The sequence below is a fragment of the Neomonachus schauinslandi genome, chromosome 13 (assembly GCF_002201575.2).
Source record: "Neomonachus schauinslandi chromosome 13, ASM220157v2, whole genome shotgun sequence".
Classification (NCBI taxonomy): Eukaryota; Metazoa; Chordata; class Mammalia; order Carnivora; family Phocidae; genus Neomonachus; species Neomonachus schauinslandi.
Window position 1 is genome coordinate 74690190 of NC_058415.1, and position 16823 is coordinate 74707012.

Genomic DNA, 16823 nt, shown 5'->3' on the forward strand with positions numbered 1-16823 from the left:
TTTCTTTCTTTCTTTCTTTCTTTCTTTCTTTCTTTCTTTCTTTCTTTTTCTCCTTTCTAGTGTTCATGAGAAATACCAGCCCTCTTTTCATTTTTTTTTTTTAAGACAAGGCATTAAAGTATATGTTTAGAGACACTGATGAAGGATTTTGCTCTAGGGTTTACACTGTTTTCTAGGGCTTTGGATTTTGTTCAAGGGCCCCTGAACTGAAGCAAATGTTTCTTGATCAAATCCCACAATAATTGGGCCCACTGGTGACTGATGTGTGGTACGAAGGGGTGGAAATGTTCCGAGTAGACCTCCATTCATTTGGTGATCAGTGTGTCAGTGTTTAGAAATCCACCCCTTTTCCAAGCAACCACGGTCATGTGTCTGCTCTGTTCTGCCTTTTTCCGGTTAAGATTCTCATCAGTAAGGCATATAAAGTATGACATTTCGGGCCTCCAATTTCATAGCTAAGCCACCGTTTCTGTGGAATGGTCCAAAAACAAAAACAAAAACAAAAACAAAAACCTTGTTATAATTACGTATGAGTGAAGAAAATTAGGAACTAGGAGGCAGAGGACCTTCACACGAGGATGCCCACCTTGCCCCTACAGCAAGAAGGCTCCAAAGAAAGTTTTATCTTCTTTTGTGTAATCCACCAAAGAGATGTCACTGACGTTCACCATCAGCTTGTCCCCTTCCTGCAAGGAGAACATGGCCCCTAGGTAGATGGGCTGGAACCAGTTGCTGCCTACTTCGCACACAGACTTGGTCCCCATTAGGAGCTGGGTCGGCTCGGGGTAGCTGTCTGTTACCTTAGTGATGACCACGATGATGGAGTCTGGCTTGTTTAGTAGGCTCCCTTGGTGGATTTCACCACACTCAGATGTGGTTCCTCGGAACGTGACCTGGGAGTAAACAAAGTAGTCTCCCGACTCTGGGATCACCAGGAATTTATTTGTGTAGTTCATCCGGTTCTTGGTAAAGGCCAAGCCAAGTTCATGTTCCCAGTGCAGAGCCGGAAACTGATTTTTCAAAGACTGTGTGGGACTTTGTCTGACAACTGCAAAGACAAGAGAGAGGTTTAATTTCCTCGTGTCAGAACCTGTGGACTTTGCCAAAAAGAGTCTCATATTATTTTCAGAGTAAAGTGATTGAATAAAACCAACAGCTAACAAGCTCCTTGAGGAGGAATGAGTGGAGGAGATCTACGCAGACACACACTTTTGTTCAGAGAGTAGCATCTTAGGGGCAAAAGACTTCGCCTCTCTGAGCCCGAGTTTTCTTTCCTGATCATTTAGAATTTTACCTGAGCTCTGTGATCTTGGAAAACAGTGGACGTTAAGAAATCTCACTCTTTGTGTTTCGGAAAACAGCCCATTACGATGAACCTCTTCTCCAAATGACTTAGATGGAACTGGTGGGTGCCCTCCACCCTTGGGTACCTATGGCAAGACCAGACACCAGATCCTCCAGATCGCCATTCTCTACCACATAAATGATCAGCTGAGCTGTACTGTCCCCACTGATCCATGGGAACATGATGCTTGTTTTTTCTTTTTTAAAGATTTTATTTATTTATTTGAGAGAGAGAGCACGAGTGAGAGCAGAAGCAGGGGGAGCGGCAGAGGAAAAGGGAGAAGCAGACTCCCTTCTGAGCAAGGAACCCAATGCGGGGCTTGATCTCAGGACCTGAGCCTAAGGGCAGCTGCTTAACCGACTGAGCCACCCGGGCGCCCCAACATAATGCTTGTTAACCCAATTTTGGTTAAGCTTCTCTTCTGCCTCCAGGCTTTGGTCTACCCTCAGCCTGGACCAGCAGACAGTCTCTCTTGAGAACAGGCTGGCCTTCGGGTAAAACATTCTCTGACGCTAACACCTTTATCCCACTTCTTCCCACCTGGTTCTTTCTAACTTTGTTTACTCCTTTCTGCAAAAGGAAACCCCTTTTAGCTTAACTCTTGAGACACTTGCAGACCTTCTGGCCAGAGCATTCTCCCTATTGCTGCTGATTTTCTTTCTCCTTTCTCCCACTGTGCAATAATCCTTTTGCACAAGCTCTCTCTTTACTAAGTCAGGATTTGCTTTTCATTTGACGTATCTTTCCTTTTTTTTTTTGTTTTTTAAAGCGTATAAAAATACCCATGGAAAGGATTAAAAGGGATGGTGTGTATAAAATCCCCAACTATTAGGAATACCCTCTAACCTGCATTCACTTTCATTAGCCTTTTGTTTCAGACATACCCTGCTACAAGGAGTAGACATTTTAGGGAGTTGGATGATCCCTGGAGCTCCCCTGCAGCTCCCCTGCAATGCTACGGCCCAAAGTTACTGAAATTCAGACAGTGATTAAAAGAAAAATCAACATGCAGGACAGATATTGGAACCAGAGATCCAGAACATTCTGGAAATGCTTCTCTGACACCAAAATACAAGCTGATGTAATTGGCTTGTGGAGTATAAGGGACCAGGGCTCTGGGTCACTTCAGCTCTATGGCCATGTAACGTTTTTAATCAGTGATGTAGGTCCCTTCTCTCTGAGTCTTGATTTCCTGTCCCTAAGCTAGAGATAAAGCCCCTTCCCAGTCTCATTTGGAAGATCAAGTGAATAGAGGAGACATGGACATTTTTATCATGAGCCTGGCTATGGCAAGTACTCAATACATAATCACTTTCCCCAAATAAACCAGCATCTCTCATCTTGACAGATTAAAAAATAAGCCTATTTCACTGTATATATTTTTATAGGTTCTTATGTTTGCATTATTTACAAATATACATTATATACTCGGACATATAAATGAGTGCTTTTATGAAGTAGGTGTATCGCAGAAAAAATGAATAGAACCAAACCATTGATTTCAAATAAGATAATCTGCAGTAAAACTAGTATGTTTTAGGAAAATAAAAGCATATTTTAATTTCTTACGACTGCTTTGGAAATCCATAGTGATCCCTGATATGTGCTATCAGCCACCGTTTGGGGATAGGTTATCTTTAAGGAAATATTTAGCAACTTTCACACCCAGTGGCTGCCTAGAAACCTGGTTCCTGGATTTTTCTTGAGCATCTTTGCCGATGCTGACTGGACCCTGGATTATTTTGCACCATGACACACGTTTAGAATGCATGTGGTCTCTCCAGTCCCCCGCACTCAGTGCGCCCTGGAGAGTTTGTTGCTTCTTTGCAAAATCTGTGAAAGGCATTTTTATCAATCACTCCTGATCATCTCCACTCCTTCTTTGTGGATGATGCAGTATAAAAAAATCCTCTGGGATGATGCAAAAACAAAAAAGTCATTTAGTCTCTAGACAAAGTGAGTTTTGTTGAACTGGTATATACAATTTGCTATGTCAACACGGCAACAAGTGGGAGTTAGGGTACGGAGTAGGTTGTAATGGGAACAGTGCAGGTCTAAGAGTCAGACTCAAATCTCAGCTTTTCCGAGTCATGTATATGATTTGGGACAAGTGACTTGACTTGTCAGAGCCTCAGTTTCCCCCCTTGTTGGGCTGATATGCAGATTAAATGAGATCATGGTTGCAAAATGCCTACCACAGTGCTGGTACACGTGAGGAGCTCAGTGGAACCTAGATTCCCACCCCCAGGCCCCCCATTCAGTGGGAAGAAGGGTGATATCCCCACACTCTGTTGTTAGGATTTTTCCTGCCCAGCTTGTTCACTCTCTCCCATTCTTAATATTTTATTTATTTATTTATTTTTTAAAAGATTTTATTTATTTATTTGACAGAGAGAGAGACAGCGAGAGCAGGAACACAAGCGGGGGAATGGGAGAGGGAGAAGCAGGCTTCCCGCCGAGCAGGGAGCCCGATGTGGGACTCGATCCCAGGACTCTGGGATCATGACCTGAGCTGAAGGCAGACGCTTAACGACTGAGCCACCCAGGCGCTCACTCTCTCCCATTCTTAAAGGCAAGTGGTAAGTGACTAGTGACTTGGTGTCTGTCTGGTCGTAGTCCTCACTCAGGACTCACCACAAACACTTTCCTCTTGGTCACATGCAAGTCACATGTTTGGGCCCTGGGGATATCCCCCTGTGGCCTGCAAATTTTCTTATAGGTCAGGAGAGTATGCTTGCTTTTAACTCCTTAGGTTTTCAAAGGATTTTTAACACATATTTGTGCACAATCTTGCTCTTTTCTCTGGAGTCTTAGATATATATGCAACTCCAGGCATCAGATGTCAGAAATTTCAACAGTGGTCTTGGGAAACTGGCCAGCTGGTGATATTATGAGGCCGCTCTGAATCTCTTCACGTCAACAAAAATTCTTTGCAAATGTCTACCTGAATGCAAATGTCCAATCACTTCATCTTGAGTGGGGTACAGATGGACTTGATACTTTTAACAGCCCAGGGGATCTTTTATCTTTGACCAGATTCAGAATTATGTGAATCTCTGAGTGAGTGAAGCCGTTTCTGAATGCCTGACGGTGTGTATGAAAGAGAGAGACAGGAGAGGAAGGAAGAGGACTGATAGAATCTGAAAGAAAATGCCCAAGAGCCATGGGCCTTTGGAACCCTTAAGGGGGGAAGACATCTGAAAACCCTCAATTGAGAGGAGAAGTCTGTTACCAAGGTGTGTCGTTTCTGGTTTGAAGCTATTAGAATAAGTTTTGACAAACCCTCTGAAAGAAATCTTGGGCCCATGGCCCATACATGATCTCCTGGAAATCACACCAGGGAGAAATACCTGTCAGGTGTGCCCTTGGCTTATCTCCAGCAACTCCGGAAATTGCATCTGTAAGGAAAGGAGAGAGATGCTTTGTGTGAGTCAGAGGGTGGCTGGAGTGAAGACAGTATTTTTGGAGTTGCCTGGTGCCTGCAACTGGAGAGAATCATTCCTCTCCTTCAGCTGGGTCCACTGGGGATTGTTGTCATTTCTCCAGGGACAGAGAAGCCTCAGGAGAAAGAGTCTTGAACACAAATAAATCTTGGCCCATAACTTTGGGCAAGTTTCCAACCTGCCCAAGACTCTGTTTTCTCATCTCGAAGGTCATCCCTTGCTATCATGAATGTAGAGTGCTCAGCATGATTCCTGGCACATGGCCTATGCTCAATGAACTCACATTGCCCTCCCCCCCCCCCTCGCTACTGCTTCAGGGTGAGCAAACTGACCTTTGGCCTTATTCAAGGTCCCTTTAGCCATATCCACTGAAGCATCTGGATGGCCTAACAAATAGGGTAGGGAGGGGTAGGATTAGGCATTCTTCTAATACTTTTATAGGAATTAACTGATTTAATCTGCACTAATCTGAGAAGGTAGGTACCATTTTAGCCAATTTACAGGTGAGTAAACTGAGACAGAGGCAAGTGACATTATTTGCCAAAGGCCATCACCTCCATAAGCCATACACTTGGACACAGCACCATTTTGTCTTTTTAGTGACTTGGGAGCAACCTCACTCCTCCTCTGGGTTTTCATCCCTCTGAACCTCCCTCATACCCAAACTACTGAATGCTCTGTTCCCCACAAGAGAAGGCAACAAATATGAACACACTTACAAGCTCGCTGATGTGAAGGTCCAAACTCTTGCCCTTTTGAAGTCTATTGGAAAAGAAAGATATGATTCAGCCCACCTGTGGTCCTTTTGTCACCCAACCCCACAGCTGCCCATAGCAAGGGCATGATTAAGATGCCGCTGCTACCCAAACTGGGCGTTCTGAGATGAGGGACATGGCAATGAGACTACTCGATGGAGGGGAATCTTGCGCCCAAGCGCTCCCCTTTCCTCCTCCAGCACCCCGATGACCTTCTCTCTCCTACACTCGTCTTGGAAGCTCAACTTCGAAGTTCTGTCCTGAGAGCCTTCCCTGTTCTGTTCTAGGACACTCTGACATCTATTATTTGAACAAATGATGGCACTTGCTTTATTTTCTTTTGTCCACCATGATTTGAGAATTGGAACTATTTAAAAAAGTGATACAGAAAAAGAAATAAGGGCTCTGTTCTCCTTCCCACCAGCCCCTTGTCTCCATGAATGACATGGAGACATGTCCATCCTTGCAATCCTAGCTTGCGAGCCATTTCAGATACCACACGGGGCAGGCGGGGCGGGGGAAGGGTAACTGCTTTGGAGGCAGACAGACCTGAATTTGAATCCTGCTGTCACCATTTATTAACAATATGATCTCGAGCAGACACCTTTCCTCTCTGAGCTCTGGTGCCCTCATTTGAAAAATGGGAACAATAACATCCCTAACCTCAGATAACTCCCACATTTGAGATAAGGATCAAATCAGATGTGTGAGTCAGGGCAAAGAACGTGCAGGAAATGAAGGAATCACCGTGTCTGAACACAAAGCTCAGGAGCAAAGCTAAGTCCTTGGCTTAAAGGGATAAAATCACCACCTTACATTTTACGGTTTCCAGGAAAACCTTCTCTGATATGATATTGACTCAATTCAGAGTCTTCTGATTGGGTTCTTATAACTACATAGTCCCCACGGACAGTGATCCTCATGTCACCAGTTCTGTATCTTAGAATCCGTGTGTGTGTGAGATCGTACTTGTGAATGAGGAATTGTGTGTCTATGTGGGTGTGACAGAAGACAGCTCTAGCAGTGGGGGAGGTAGGAGCCGATGTGTTTTGTGTGTCTACATGTGACTCTAGTGTGGAGCTGTGTGCATGGATGTCTCTGCACGTGTTGGTGTGGTCACGTGGGTGTAGCTGTGTCATTGCTCACCAGGACTGTGAGCAGGTCTGTGATGGCAGTGACCTCGTTAAAGCCCAGACGGCCAGGCTCTTTTTATTCCCAAGCCATGCTACCTAACCTCCACTGGAAGGCTTCTTGAGGGCAGAGATCTTGTCTTTGAACGACAAACCCATTGTCTCTCCATTGTCTACTTCCTAATTCTGTGAATAGCAAGACAACTGCTTGCCTTCAGTTGCCAGGCTTGAAACTTGCTGCTTTCTCCTCCCACAAACCCAAGCTGCCATTTCCATTTTGCAATTTTTCTCATTCGTGCCTCCCCGCCCCCCACCCAGGCCTCAGCACGCTGTTCTTCTGGATTCTCCCATCAGCCTCTTAACTGATCCTTTTGCATCTGGTTCTCCTTTCCTTGAAATCATCTCCTCACCTGCTCTCAGAGTGCTTTTTCTAAAGCATCACTGTATGGAGACACAATTCTGTCCATAAACCTTCAATGGCTCTCCATGGCCTTCCAGACACAGGCCCAAATACTTATCTTGGCATTCAAGGTCCCAGTTGACCACCCCATTCTTATTACCCACTATTTATTCCTCTCCGAGTACTCTGTGCTCCAGCCATGAGAGGCAACCACAGTGAATGATTCAAAGGACCTGAAAGATGCAGTAAATGTAGCTACTTTCTGTTGAATGAGGAGTGGCGCTGTGCTATGCTACGCCCTTTGCACACGTCATCTCCTTCAGTGTTGTGACGACTCTTCAGGTAGATGCCATTATACCCTTATATTGAAAAGGTGGGGGGGGGGCGCCTGGGTGGCTCAGTTGGTTAAGCGACTGCCTTCGGCTCAGGTCATGATCCTGGAGTCCCGGGATCGAGTCCCGCATCGGGCTCCCTGCTCTGCGGGGGGTCTGCTTCTCCCTCTGACCCTCCTCCCTCTCATGCTCTCTGTCTCTCATTCTCTCTCTCTCAAATAAATAAAATAAAAATCTTTAAAAAAAAAAAAAAGAAAAGGGGGCTCAGTCAGGTTAAGTAACTTGCCCAATGTCCCACAGCTGGAAAGTGAAGTAGGATTTTAACCCAGGTCAATCCACTCTAGAATTCCTGGCCCTAAGCCATTGCACCTTCTCACTTCCGGGTAAGCTCCCCCTTTGGTGAGGTGGATGGATGAGTACCAGCAGCTCCGTGCGCTACAACAGTAGGGGAAACACAGAGCTCAGAAAACAGAAACCCAGCCCAGAAGTGGGGGAATCAGGGGAAATTACCTCTGAAGTTGAGTCTTACAGGTCCCACAGGTATTAGCCAGGTGATAAAAGGTAATGACCATTCCAGACAAGGCTAAGAGCTTGTGCAAGAGTACAGAGGCCCAACAAGGCATGGGAGCAGCTGGGAAACTACAAGGATTTCTGCTGCCAAATGAACCCATATATACATTCAGCATAGGGTCGTGAGTACAGTTGCTTTGGAAAACCTAAACCCAATTGATGCAACTACTTGTCCAGCATCGATAACTTTGATGGGCTTTAGGAGTGGGGTGGGGTGGAGAAGCAGCCTAGAAATGAGCTTATTCTGTAGCCTGTTTCCTATGCTGTTCCTTATTTGCTGTTAACAGAGCTGATAAAGAATTGGTCTGTGGCAGGCAGAAAACTGAAGGGGAAGAATTGGGAGAGCATGGTTGCATCCTCTTGTGTATGAAATGGTACAGTCCTGGCTGGTCTTCTGCTTCATTGAGTACTCTGCTGAGAAATCTTCTTGAACATCTGCTTATTTTTGTCTAAGCAGACACTCAGCTAAAAGACTAGAGCGTTCCCTTTGGCTCAGAGTCTTGCTGTCATTAGCATGTATCTGCGATGTGAACACATTTCCCTCTTTGCTCTGCTGGATTTCTATAACTTGGGCATACAGTTATTTTCACGTGTGGTTGGACGTGTATGGATCTTAGTGGCCTAGAATCTGCTATACATCTGGAGTCTGTCATAGTGCCAGTTAGCAGGTGTTGAAGACCTCAACAGTCCAAGAGTCCCCAAGAACATCAGCTGGGACTCTCTTACCAAGAACAACATCTAAAGCCTTCCATTGCTGCTTCCCTTAATAATGCCTCTTCATGGGAGGAAGATTTTTGTGACGGGAAGCAGGAATGAATGAAGAGGAGATTTGAGATGAAGAAATAGTAGCTTATTTGGAGGAGCTTATGCATTTGAGCTGGCTCGATGCCTGTTCTCAAGGTGACTGTTTGCAAGAGCTTTTCGCTCTCAAGTACAATCCAAGCTGCCTGTGGGCAATGACCTGGTCTGTCTTGCTCACCACCAAATTTCTGGTGCCTCAGACCATGCCTGGCACTTCTGCCGGATTACCCAATCAGCAAAATATGCTGATGCCCAGGTGTCGGAAAGACAGGTAGAAAAGGGAGCTGGAAGATGGAGGCAGATTCAGCCTCAGTGACTTTTGCCTGAGTTTGGCAATCCAAAAAACGAAGAAAAAAAAGACCTCTTGATTTTACAATACATACCAAGTTTTGAGTTCTTGTTTAAATTTTAAATAATTAATTTAAGAGTTAAATGGCCATAATCTTTTAGTTACTGGCACCTCCAAGTTTTTCATCAGGCTTTGCTTGGAGCATAGTCATGGCTCCAGAAATGTTTGTGGAAGATTGTGGGCTTTGGCCAGGAATCAGAGACAGAAAAGGCAAATGTGGATGCCTGTGGGGATTCGTGTTAGTAGAATAGTGGGGCGCCTGTGGCTACCAGCATTGATGAGCCCAAGCAAAGCAATCTGGTGCTTTTTACCCCTTAGTTTCTATAGGTCAGGGGATTTTTCACTCTTGTTTGCGTTTCTTTCTTTTTCCCTTCTCACTTTTTTTTCTTTTTTTTCTTTTGTATGCTGATTGGTAATCCCTGACACATTTTTGGAGTTACTCTAATACTTCAACCAGGGAAGAAAGAAGGATGGAGGGAGGGAGACTGCTATCTAGCCGAGTACTCCCTGGGTGCCAGGTCCTGTACTGGGGTTTATGTGTGTTCCTTGTCTACCAGTCCAGTTACTCTCAAAGGAGGGCATCACCTTTTTAGAGGCTTTGTAGGCCAAAGGTCAAAGAGTAAATGGAGGGTCTGGGATCTGAACCTTCAGACCAAGTGCAGACCCCGGCACGTATCAGGAGCCCCATAAACATTAGCTGAGTACACACCATGGACCACGGAACCCGAAGCCAGATGATCTTTGAGATTCTCTTATTGGCATTTCCCCAGAAAAAAATCCCTTGAGTGTATTTTAGCTAATGACCCATTTAGCCTTTCTCCCATGTCCTATACCCACTGTCTAGTATATTCATAAACAGGAAAAGAGATCCATTTTTTGCCGTCATAAATGCCGCAATTGCAAAACCATCAATGTTTTATGACCCATAACATCCTCCCAGCACTTCTAGGAGAAATACACAGACCATCGCCTCCTTGTTTTTGGCTTTCACTTCTCTCTGTTTGTACTTGCACAAGGATAAATCCAACCTGGAAATGTTTTATTCCAAGGCCATTTCAATTCATTACCCTCCTGGGTACACTGGACGGGGCTTCACACCCAACATTCAGAGGGGTGCAGAGCTGAGCATGTGGTGTTGGCAGCCGAGCAAATGTGGGAATCCCAGCCCTAGGGTTTCCTAGCAATCTGACTTTGGTATGTCACCTAACCTCAGTGAGATTCTGTCTCCTCATCAATGAAGGCAGGCAATCATTCTTTCCTCCTGGAAGCATCGTGATGCCTAAGGAAGACCACACACATACAGTGGATATCCAATTCACCTTCCTTCTTTCTTTGGGTTCAGTCAATATTTATGGTGCATGGTGTTGGTTCTGCATAAGTTCCCTTTGTTTTCACCGCTTCGGTGATACACAGAAGGCATCCTTGGGTCTCTTTATGACCAGTGGCAGATTTGGATCATTTAGGAGCTCTGGATGGCCTCCTCCTCCCAGCAGAAGAGGCTTCCTCCGTCTACAGCTGGCTTCTGGACTTCTGCCCCTTCCAGTGCAAAGGGCTTGAGGGAATGGAATGTACCCTCCATGCATTTCAAAACCCACCCTTGTTACTGCAGTCGGTGGCTGGGCCTCATTAAGGAGACCAGGCTGGGAGATGACCTCTTACAGCCGGACAGCGTGTGGTCCATCAGGTGAGGACCCAGGAGCTCCCAGTGCTGGGCATGGAGTAATGTGTGTGCTTATTTATTTATATATATATATATTTTTTAGAGAGGGAGAGAGTAGGGGAGGGGCAGAGGGAAAGGGAGAGAGAGAGAGAGAATCTTAAGCAGGCTCCACGTCCAGCGTGGAACCGGAGGTGGGGCTTGATCTCACGACCCTAAGATCATGACCTGAGCCGAAATCAAGAATTGGATGCTTAACCGACTGAGCCACCTGGGCGCCCCGTGTGTGTTTATTTTAACAGGTGAATGAATGGATCCTGGAGTCACCAGCTCGGAGCTGCTGCAGATGTTTGGGATTCATGCCCACAGCGGGCTCACCCTGCCTTCACGCAACTTCACCAGTTCTGGTCTTCTTGCCCTCCACCCCCAGCCTGAGCTTCTGAGTGAGTTGGCTTCTCTTCCTGGTGTGCCAGGACTCTCAGAGGCTAGAGCAGGGGCAAAGCCACCTAGTGCTCCGTGTTTTACAATTTCCAAAGCACTTTTTATCTCAACCATCTATTTGTTTTCTCTAGACAACCCTGACAAGGGATTGTCAGAACCGTCCCCGTTTCCAAAGAGGAAACAGTCTGAGTGAGATGAAAAGGCTACACCCAAGATGGAGCAAACAGGGAAATCATGTCTGTTGAACATCTACTTCATGGCATTAGCTTGCCGACATCCTCTCGCAGAATTCTCAGCACGGGGCTATGGGGGAAGTGTCTTTACCTCCCCATTTGACAGACAGGGAGCGGACGGCTTAAGGAGGTCAGGTACCCTGTGCATCCCTTCCTCTCTCTCTCTCTCCACCCAGCTAACAGTGTGCCAGGGACAGCGAGGTGCCCCAAGGGGAGGAAGGAGACTCGAAGTTATTGAGCACTTACTACGTGACAGGCACTTTTTAGGGAATCCTTATTAAACGCTCCTGACCACCCCAAGAAGTGAGTGATTTGCTGGGTTAACACCACAGGCAGACCAGCGTGGTCGGCTTAGGAGGAGCTTTTGAATCCCAGTGTCACACTCAGTGCGACTTTGGGCACATGGCTTAGGTTTTCTAAGCCTCAGCTCATCATCTCTGAAATAGAGATAATCGTAGCACTTTCTTCATTGTGTGATTTCAAGGACTAACCCAGATGAGGTATTTAGTAATAATAGCAAACGCATCACACAGACGTATGTGCTAGACACCAGGCTAAGGACTTTATAGACACGACGATCTCATTTACTCTTCTCAAAACCCTGGGTGTGAAGAAGCTTAGAATGGTGTCTGGTGTCTAATAAGTTATTATAAGGTCACAACTGTGGTGGTGGGGGAGCCATGGCATTCCCTCAAGCCTGCACAACTCTGAAGCCTCAGCTGGCACCCCTATGGGGTCCTGGATGGAGACCGGGGTGGGGGTGGGGTCTCAGGAGCAGGTGTGCAGGGGAGAGGCGAGCAGGGATCAAGGGCTAGGAGCCTTGCAGGGTTTTTCAGGAAGGGGTGAAAGTGAGATTGCAGGGAAGCAAGGAGAATCTGGGGCGAGCATGTGGGGATTCCAGACGCAGCACGGGAAGGGAAGGACGGAGATGGGGCGGTGGTGCAGTCCAAGGAAGCAGTGTCTCGTGGCACCCCTGCCAACGTATTGCACAGTACCACGGGCCTGCTCTGCCCCAGGCTGGGGGCTGAGCCAGCACGGTGCATTGTGTCATGCCTGGAGTACAGACCCCGAGTGAGCCAGAGCAGTGCCTGGGGAAGGCAAAACCTGGTCTCCGGGGACCTGTGAGCCAGCGTGGGGTCCATGCACCCAGCCTGAGGGCAAGGAAAGCCACCAAGGGCCCAAAGAAGGCCCAGGCCATGGTTAGTGCAGCTGGGTAAAGAATGGATTGGAGTGTGGGTTGTCGGTACAAGACCAGGATGGAGAAGGAGGCGCGGAAGTAGCTCACAAATATCAGAGACCAAGAAAGGCCCTCCAGCACCCAAACCTGCTCTCTGACCTGGTGATGGCGGATTCCAGAGCAGGTGGGGAGGGTGACAGGTATGATGCAATGTCCATGAGCAGGGAAGTTCCTCAGTCATGATAATGATAATTGCTACCATTTACTAATCTCCTACCTCCTGCCAGACACTTTAAATACTTTATTTCTAAGTATTCCATTTCATACATAAGGAACCTGAGGCACAGGGAGGTTACGTAACATGGCTAAGAAGTGGCTGGGCCAGATTTCAAACTGATTTTTCCAACACATGAATCTACCGGACATTCTCCAGGAGTTTAATGATCCTAAAACATTTTACTCTCTCTCTCTCTCTTTTTTGTAGATGTAACATACACATTTTGTACAAAAGAGGGTAAGTTTAAAAATGTCTCTCTCTTCCACCTGTCACCCAGGTCCCCAAGCTAGATGCTGGCAGAGCAACCAATCTCTTGTCCTTTTCTTGACATAGTCTGTGCATTTATAAACACATTCATAAAAGTGAATATATATATATATATATTTAGAAAATGAATGTCCCCGATTCTATATACTGTTATATACCTTTCCCTCCCCACTTAATGATACATCTTAGAGAAATTCTCCATCCTTACATATAGAGATGCGTCATTTTTTAGAAACGGTGGCAGCTGCAGGCTTTCACTGCACGGAGGCACCAGGCTGTATTTAATTGATGCCCTATCTACGGACACTTCCCCTAAAGGTAGTTATCCCAAACCTTTTCAAATCTGATTTCTGCTCTGCAAGCTTACCTGGGTAAGGATTTTGTCACATCGAGTATTTCCTTACACAACCCCTGAAGGAAGAGTTCAGTTTAAAATAGATATATAATTTTAAGTTCTGGTAACTGTTTTTGTTGCTGCTGATAAAAACCTGGAACATTCCTACCCCAATCGCTGTTGCTTTTTGGTAGTTGCCTGGTGTAACCATGATGATCACGTCCCAGGAACCAGGTGTGTAACCCTCCCTGCGTTCCCATCAGACAACCTGTTCCTGCACTTGCCTTCTTAGCATTGCCAGGGTGTTAACATTAGCATCCTCTTTTGGCAGAAAAGGAAACAGATTCAAAGAAATGAAACCACATGCCTATTTTTACCCAATCAGAGGTGGCTGCCCTGGGATTTAAACTCAGATGTCTACGAGCCACGATATTTCAGTTATGTCCACTCATGCTCTCCTTGGTGATTTAGCTTTCCCTCTTGAATCCTATCTTCCATCTTTTCTGAGCTGGTTATTCTCCATTAGCCCACTGGAACCTCTCTTTGCCCTTCTTGGCCCTGCACTGTGTACCGAGAGGCTGGGCACACTTGCTTCCTGGCTTTTAAGCCTGACTTCCAGTCTGACCAGTGGGATGAGAGGTGGGGAGAAGAGCGTGGCCAGCTCTTCCATCCTTCTTCCTGCTCCCTCCCTGATGTTTGTCAGGCAGGCTAGCCCTCTCCTACATTTTCCTTCTCCTTGGGTTCCCCGAAAATTGCTCCCTCCTATCTGCCCCCTCAGGCCAAGAGGTGATGACTGGCTTCCCACCATTGCTAAGCATCCCAGGATGCTTCCAGCTCTTCGGTTCCCTTTTATCTGTCTACATCTCAGCAAGTAGACTCTTCTTTGAACCCTTTTCAGACTCTTTACACATTCTTCTTTAAATGCTCCTGTTTGAATGGACCAGGTGTTTCTTTTCAGGACTCCGATTGCTACATGTGGCCCCGCCTCACCCCTACTTCCCTTTCTCTTCTTCTGATGACCGAGAAGTTCTACAGTCTGGCCAAACCACCACGCTAAGCTTCTCTGTGTTTCTGCTCTTCAGGGAGATTGCCTGAAGTGTCACAGAATGCACTATTAGCCTTTTCATTTCTTGAGTAGCGAAGATAGGACAGGCACTCATGCCTTCCCTCGTGGGGCTTCCTGTCTAGTGACAGCTCGTGTCTCCAACTCTCTTCCTGACAGGGCAAGTCACTGGCCCCTCTGGACTGTGGCCTCCCACCACCAAGGGGTGGTGACTGGCTTCCCATGGTTGCTAACCCCAAGGCGCTTCCAGAGCCTGATGGTCTTCTAGATCAAGACAGGCGTTTTTTTGGCATCTGCAGAAATAGGGGATCTCAAGACCACATTTTAAGCAGAGGCACTGTTTCCCTCTAGAACCCCGGAGAGTTCAGGTTATTGGAGGCCACTCAATGCCTCATTCAAGAACAACGGTGTCTTTCTGGCTAAAGCACAGACTCCCAGAACACCGACTAGACACTGTGGTTTGGCTTCGTAGAAATCATCTCCATGGTGGCCTGGAGGTCACAGCCTGACTTGCTATGCCTTGAATTTCTTCTCTAAGATGAATGGCATTTCTGGGCTGTCTGAATATTTCTATGTTTTCTGAAAGATAGCATGTGGCTGTGGACGCCACCATCTGAATCGAGGTCTGGTTGCTGACCCTGAGGGGGTGGGGAGAGTTACACATTAGCCATGGCTTGCTTGCTCGCTCCTTGTGTTTCTGCTTTGAAGTCAGCCAGCATTGTTTAGCAGACAGGTTTCCTGGTAAACCAATTGAAAAGCCTGTTTTCTCCTCTGGAATTTAATACTTTGGACTCAAATGAAATCTGTCATCACAGACCATGCAGGGGTGTGTGTGTGTGTGTGTGTGTGTGTGTGTGTGTGTGTGTGTATTTATAAAATGGTATTATTTGAATGACTCTGTCTTCAGTCTTTAAGATTTTTGATATTCCTATTCCAGAATAAGTTTCCCCTTGACACTTATACCCCCCCACTTGGAACCATTGTTCTCCCTATACCTTATATTCATTTTTGACTAAGCTCCTCCACCCCGAGCCCCCAGCAAGATCTGAGAAATAGACAACCAGGCAAGAGGTTCTTTCTTGAACATTGAAAGAGAATATTTCTAAACCCAAGAAAGGGGGTTGATTAAATAAATTATAGCACATGCATATACAGGACTATAATACAACCATCTAATATCATCATGCTGCTTTGAATTTACTAACAATAAATAAAATCATAACACATTTGGAGATTCAAAATAATCTCATCTTATTAAAAAATACAGAATTATATTCCCCAAGATGTCAATAGTGGTCACCTCTATGTGGTTGTGGGTAATGATAATTATCTTGTTTTCCTTATCTGTGTTTTCTAACTTTCTTCAATGACATGTGTTAGTTATGCAATTTAAGGAGGCTTATTTTTTTTTTTTAAAGAAAAAGAATGTTCCCAGATTATCAGTACATGATGATTACAATTATCTAAAAATATGTTATTGGAGATTGTTCCCATATAAACAGAAAGAGGGACAATTCCCCTGGCATTACTGAGGATAAACACCAAATCGGACCTCTCCAGCCCTCACATGCTGCTTCCTTTGCAGGGGAAGCAGGGAGTGGGTTGGGTCAAGGGGGTCTGTCCAGAGCTGCAGTGCCCGCCAGGTGCCTGCAGCAGGTCCAAGGATCCCCGGGTCAGGGCTTACCTGGAACACACAGGCATCTCCTTGGGCCCGGAGCTGGCCCACGAGCAGGTAGGTGGTGAGTCCTGCCAGGATGGGTAGCGATACCAGGCAGCAGGTGAGAGCCCAGCGCATGCTGCTCCTGGCTGCCAGCCTGCCTCTGGCCTTGGGCGTGCAGCTGCCTTCCTCAGGCAGCATTTCCACACTGGCTGTTTCCCCGAAGCCCAGCCCCAGATTCTCCGCCATCCTCCTGCTGGTCCTGGCGCTGGCTCTGACTCCCCCTGGGCAGAGAGACCCTCCATTAAATAGAAGACAAGCTCTCACAGTGGGTGCATTAATCACTGCCTACTCCTCCCCCGGACCTCTCCCCTCCCCCCTCCCCAACACACTGGGCCCCGCCCTGCAGGGAATGCACCGCCTACAACAGAAACCAAGTTTGGTTTAAAAAAAAAAAAAAGAAGAAGAAGAAGAAGAAGAAGAAGAAAGCTTTCCCAAGCGTATTTATATACAGTGTGCTCATGTGCTCCTTCCTTCGTTTACAGAAGGAAGTTAGGAAAGTCCCTGGAGGAGGAGAAAAAGAATCCATCAA

At 46.3% G+C, this 16823-nt stretch overlaps 1 protein-coding gene across 1 annotated transcript; it reads right to left on the minus strand.

Moving 5' to 3' along the window:
• Positions 1-446: 446 nt before the first annotated feature.
• TNFSF15 (TNF superfamily member 15) lies at positions 447-16480 on the minus strand. Its single transcript, XM_021691686.1, has 4 exons — positions 16259-16480; positions 5508-5550; positions 4696-4743; positions 447-1048 (listed from the first exon to the last, which is right to left on the minus strand). The coding sequence occupies exons 1-4, from the start codon at positions 16478-16480 to the stop codon at positions 594-596; spliced, it is 768 nt and encodes a 255-aa protein (XP_021547361.1). The 3' UTR covers positions 447-593.
• Between the last annotated feature and the right edge of the window lie 343 nt (positions 16481-16823).